Source organism: Camelina sativa, chromosome 14 (assembly GCF_000633955.1).
Source record: "Camelina sativa cultivar DH55 chromosome 14, Cs, whole genome shotgun sequence".
NCBI lineage: Eukaryota > Viridiplantae > Streptophyta > Magnoliopsida > Brassicales > Brassicaceae > Camelina > Camelina sativa.
Window position 1 is genome coordinate 29,583,432 of NC_025698.1, and position 6,142 is coordinate 29,589,573.

The 6,142-nt window shown below is 36.5% G+C and overlaps 1 protein-coding gene across 1 annotated transcript; it reads right to left on the reverse strand.

Moving 5' to 3' along the window:
• LOC104742831 lies at window positions 1,365-3,807 on the reverse strand. The gene is made up of 3 exons (XM_010463886.1): window positions 3,692-3,807; window positions 1,522-3,231; window positions 1,365-1,453 (listed from the first exon to the last, which is right to left on the reverse strand). The coding sequence occupies exons 2-3, from the start codon at window positions 2,887-2,889 to the stop codon at window positions 1,412-1,414; spliced, it is 1,410 nt and encodes a 469-aa protein (XP_010462188.1). The 5' UTR covers window positions 2,890-3,231; window positions 3,692-3,807; the 3' UTR covers window positions 1,365-1,411.

The window sequence follows — 6,142 nt, forward strand, 5'->3', positions numbered from 1 at the left end:
TGTGTTACGTTCTTCTTGAGGTTTTGGGTTTAGGTTAGACCTATCATAAACTCGGTCTCCAAACACCTCAAAAGGTCGATCCGTGAATGGACTCCAAAATGTTCCAACACCTTGTGGAATTTTACCAGTTTTTCTAATCTTCAATGGTCTCCCTCTTCTAGCTTTCTTCACATGTGGCTGCACTTGATTTGATGAGATTGAAGGCTGAGGAGCACTATAAGCAACTAGAGTTTGTGAGCTTGATTCACCAGCTTGTATAGACTGAGAACTACTTCTAGCTACAAGAGTGTTTCTTTTTTTTTCTTGGCTTTGGAGGTGCTTTAGGATGACTCTCAAACATACCAAGCAAAGAGTGATGACTCATAGACAATATCAATGAAAAATAATAATTAAATGTACATCATCTATAAGCTTCTTTGGTCTCCCACGTTTGTTCTTTGGACCCTCCACAACAACTGGTTCATTTTTGCAACTACTCTTGTTATGCCCAGCTTGACCACATAGGCTGCAATGTGGAATCCTGCCATGTCTTGTTGATTTCCCTGGATTTTGTAGGTCTTCAAAAGGTTCTTTTTGTCTGTCTCTGTTTTTTGGTCTCCCTCTTGGTTTTCTCATCACAGGTATCCCTATTGGAGGCTTATTTGTCCTACTCCACAGCTTCTCACGATTGACAGGTTTGATGTTCTTCATATGTCTTCTTAAAAACTGAAGTGAAGTAATAATTAGCCACATACCGTACTGGATCATCTTGGTTATCATCTAGAACACATACATCATGTCTACATGGTATTCATGTAAGTCACACATTCAATTAGAATCGATGATATATATAACTTTTATAAAATTCACTTAGTCAAACTCATTTACCTGTGAGATCCCATCTTCTACATACACATTCATGAGTAGCCAAATTCACAATGTATCCATTATCAAACTCATTTACCTCATACGAAGTCTTGCTACTGCGTAGTGTATCACAATACTGTTTTGCCAACCTTGCTTTCTCCAATAATGCCATTGTGATTGGTGTAACAGGAGTTTCCAACTTCTCCGCCTTTAGACACCTTCTAGAAATCCTTCTCATAGCTTGTCTTCTTATATCCTCCAGCAAGTTAATAACAAGCTTAGCCCTTGCTATCTTTATTGTCTTGTTAAAACTTTCAGACAAATTGTTGTGCACATCAGCACAATGTGACTCAACACTAAAGAAGGCACGGCACCACCTTTTCGGCTCTGTTGCTAGTAAAGCTTGATAGGCTGAAGGAACATATGCCTTGACCAAATCCAGTTTCTCCTCATACTCTCCTTCAGTGTAGGAGTAAGCTACTCCCCAAAAGAGATTCTTGTATTCTGACCTTGAGAAACCTTGCTTCTTCCAATTAGCATATATATGTCTTCCACACATCCTATACTATGCATTTGGAAGTTCAGCCTCTATGGCAAACACTAAACCCTGAAAAGTTCAACAATTGATAAATAGCAAACAATAATGTACAAATGTAAAATGCTAGAATGGTATACCTTTTGTTTCTCAGAAATTATGGTCAAATTGTCCCCATTCTCCAAGCCAAGGTCTATCTTCAGCTTTTTAACAAACCAACCCCAAGTGTCTTTATTTTCACCTCTGACAACTGCCCAAGCAATTGGATACATTCTATTGTCCGCATCTCTACCTATAGCAGCACGCAAATCACCATTTAACTCCCATTTAAAAAAACATCCATCTAAACCAATTACCGGTCTACAACAAGTCTTCCAAGTGTTGCGGAATTCTTCTAAGCAAATGTAGAAGCAATCAAACATCTCTCTATCATTGACATTAACAGTGCACAAATCAGTTGTCATACGAGGATGTCTTTTGCGTAGTTCATTCTCATAATCCCACAGTTTACCAAACTGGGTTGTTTGAGCTTCAAGAATGGTGTTCAAAGCAATGCGTCTACCCCTGTAACACTTTGAGATGGGAACAACAATGTTATACCTTGCTTTTATTGCATCTTTAATGTGTGCTGCTTGTAAGCTTATATTTCTTCTTATCTCTTCTCTAAACAAACCTGCAATCACACTTTGTTTCAACATTGAAACTCTACTTGATTTTCCGTGGTTGTGATTCATGTGACAGACCTTCACCATCCACTTGTTAATAGGCTTCTCATAAGAACAAAGCACCTTAAACTTGCACTTTTCACCACAACAAACTACAGCAATCATGTCTGCTTGTGACTTTGCCATCTTCACATCATATTGCGTTTTCAAAGAGTAACGCAACAACTGGTCCTTAAATTCTAATCCACTGTGAAACTTCTGAAATAACCAAATGTATGGCTCTTTATCTAGACTACCATGATACTTAGCTTTCCCATGTGTGTTTTCTTTACTCCCTTTCCCTCTTCTCTCGTTATCCCATTGTTCCCATTCTTCATCTGACTCTAGTGGTGTATCTGGATATTCTGCATCTTCCTCTACAACACACTCTTGCTCACTATCTTCAGCTTCTCTTTGTTCCTCTTCTTGTTCTTCAAGATTTTTGTATGATTCTTTATCTGGTGTTGCTCTCGAACCTTCCTCAAATAGTGACTTAAACCTTTCATCATCACCACCATCTCCAGCATCTAAAACCACATCATCTCCATCATCAACTATCTTACTCAAAGCTATCAAAGTTTCTTCTCTTGCACCAACCACATTCTCATTACTCACAGCCACACTCTCTTCTCTACCAGCCATATTTTCTTTGTCCCCATCATCATCTAATTCAGCCTCATATCCTTCAGCAGACACATTGTTAAATCTTTCATCTTCAGATTCCAAGCCTTCTTCATCCTCTTTTGGCCTATCAACTTCTTCATCATCACTACTATAATCCTTATACTTTTTATCTTCTACCATGTGCTGATCTTGATAAATAATTGAATCTTGTAAAAAATATCAAGCTCACCTGTTGTCTTTCCTAGAAAACGGAGGTCAACCATATCAATGTCACTTGTGGGGTCAAACAAATACTGTAAAAACTTCATCTCCTTCTTTGTCTCTTTGTACCAAATGAACCTAATCGATTCTCTATTTTTTGCCTCCATGATACAAAAGTCATCAGAATTCTTCCATAAAATTTCAGACAATCTCCAATGAACTGTCTTACAACCCATTTCTCCATTGTATGTGTAATTTTCTCCTTCTCTGTTCACAGTTCCTCCAAAGTGGATAATAAGTTTTATTGTGGTTTCAGTGTCACTGTAGAAGAAAGGTTGAAATTAGAAACCCAAAACTGTAATTAAAATTGAGAAAACTAGAAAAATAAACTTTAAATTCATAGCAGCTTATGACCATTGACACTAGTTTTAAATCATCTTTTCTAGTAGCAATCCTACCAACGTACAAAGCTAATGTGAAATCAAACATCAACCAATCAGATTTCTCCAAACCAATGTGATTTTCAGTATTATTTCTCACAAACAAATATTGTCGAAAACTTAGTGGGAAGGACGCTGGCAATCATAACACAAACCTCCCCAATTTAATTTTGATAATGTGAATCGAAATTCATCACACAACATATTTTAATCGAAACATTGTACCACAAAGAGACAAAAAAAACAAGAAACAAATGATTTTGTTTGACCCACGAATTGATTCTTTAGAACAAAAACTATTGAAAAATAATTCGAACCGGAGGAGAAGAAGCGACACTTACCCCATTTTGACTGGGAAGCTTCGGAGCCTTCTTTGATTTCACTCAAAATCACGGTTTCATTTTTCTTCTTCTGGGTTTTGATTTTGAACTCTAACTCGATTTGGGGCTTTTCTTAAAAAAATATATACACAAAAAAAATATATATTTAGGTTAAAAAGAATATATGGAAGAGACGGAGGTTAACTGTTCTAGTAACGGCTGTTAGAGCATAGGCATCAGTGTCCCTCAGATTTTGGTCTCTCAAATCTAATAAGATTATTTTCAGAGTTTTTTAAGTTTAGTACGAACATTGGTGTCTCTCACAATTGGTCCCCTGAATAAAATATTAATATTTTAAATTTTAAAAATTAATTATTTAAATAAATATGTAAAAACATATTAAAATTTTAATTAAAATAAAACATATAACATTAACATTAAAAACATAAAAAAATTACAAAGTTAAAAAAAACTTGAAAAAAAAAAACATACAATTAAAACATTAAAAATTAAAAACATAAAACATACAAACATCAAAAATAAAAACAAACATTTTATTCAATTCATAGAATTTTTTTAATTAATCTTCGTTATCTGGAAGATGTCCAAAGTTAGTCCAAATATGATCAATCAAATCTTCTTTTAACCGTTCATAGACTTTTTTTATCCCGAATTTTTGTAAAGCGAGTAATCGTAGTGCTCATATTTGAATCCAAACTGGCGGCACCGACGGTATATGTTTGATCCACATCTTCTCGTGTTGAAATTAAGAAACAATGTTTCAGAAACTGTATGTTCCTCATTCATCCTCGACAATCATATTATGGAGTATTATGCATGCTCTCATAACATTTGCTATTTTGTATTTATCCCATAAACGAGATGGATTTTTAACAACGGCGAATCTAGCTTGCAAGACTCCAAAGGCACGCTCAACATCTTTCCGCACAGCTTCTTGTTTTGTAGAAAAGAGAGAATTTTTATACCTTGTGGAAGCCGGATAGATTGTATAAAAGTGGCTCATTTGGGATAAATACCATCGGTGAGATCATACGCCAAATTGTACTCCCTTCCGTTGACAAAGTAGTTGACCTCCGGAGCGTTACCGTTAAGAATGTCATCAAAAACATTTGATCGATCCAGAACATTAAGATCGTTCATAGTACCTGGAGCTCCAAAAAAAGCATGCCATATCTAGAGGTCGTACGAAGCTACCGCGTCCAACACGATTGTAGGTTTTCCGATTGATCTTGAATACATTCCTTTCCAAGCTGTTGGACAATTCTTCCACCCCCAATGCATACAGTCAATGCTCCCAACCATCCCGGGAAATCCACGTTTTTCATTTTCATAGAGTAGTCTTTCTAGGTCGTCCGGTCTGGGACGTCTTAGGTATTCATCGCCAAACAACAGGATTATTCTGGCGGTAAACTCGTGCAAACATTTCCGAGCTGTTGAACCACCAATTCGTACATACTCGTCAAATGAGTCGGACGCAATACCATATGCCAATTGGCGAATTGCTGCAGTACATTTTTGTATAGGTGATAGACTAGCCCGTCTGGTTGCATCCTGGGATTGATGGAAATACTCGACTTCGGTAGAGAGACGTTGCACAATACGCATGAACAATGGCTTGTGCATGCGAAACCGTCGCCAGAATAAATAGTTCAGGTATGTTGGAGTATCACTGAAATAATCATTCCAAAGATTATTGTGGCCTTCTTCCAGGTTTCTCGGGATAAAAATCCGTTTCTTTGGCCCTATTGGTTCTTGAATGATATTAGAATTTTCGAGAAAATTATCAAAATAAGCATCAAAATCATCATCCATACCATCTCTTTGGTAGTGATAATGGTATGATGAAGATGCCATTTAAAAAAAAAAGAGAAGTGTAGATCTTGTTTTGTTATTGAGGAGAAATTGAGTAAAAAAAAAAGAGAAGTGGAGATCTTGATTTCGTTTGTTAGGTTTTATGTTACAAAAGAAGCATATATATAGGAAATGATATGACAAGCTTTGTGTTACTCAATCCGTGACTATATAGTAACGATCCGTGACAAAAGCAATGTACCAGAGTTGATGCTTGTGACTATATAGTAACGATCCGTGACTTCAAGTGTTGATATTTTTGGAAACAAAAAGCTTACAAATAGATTCCCAAAATCATACAAAGGCCATAGAAAAAAACAGGATACAAGGATACCATACCTAGTATTGCTACCACAAAAGCAATTACCAAAACCATCAATTCAAAACCATTTCTAAACCTGTTTCTGGTCTTCCCTAGCTCAAACACTTCCTTCTCTAACCGGACTATTTTCTGCGCTGTTTCATTACTGATGTGTGACTCATAGTTACTCGAGAATGTAAGGTTATCTACCTTCTCAGACAGCACTTCACATTGTCTGCCCATCTCTCTCATCTCCTCCATGACAACTTCATCCCACCACTTGTGAATATGCATCTATC

What these genes read in the sequence shown, in the direction of transcription:
- LOC104742831 (XM_010463886.1), bottom strand. Translation starts at nt 2,889, where the DNA reads ATGGTAGAAGATAAAAAGTATAAGGATTATAGTAGTGATGATGAAGAA. An exon ending in TAATTTCTGAGAAACAAAAG is followed by an intron (nt 1,454 to 1,521) that starts GTATACCATTCT and finishes TGAACTTTTCAG; the next exon opens with GGTTTAGTGTTTGCCATAGA.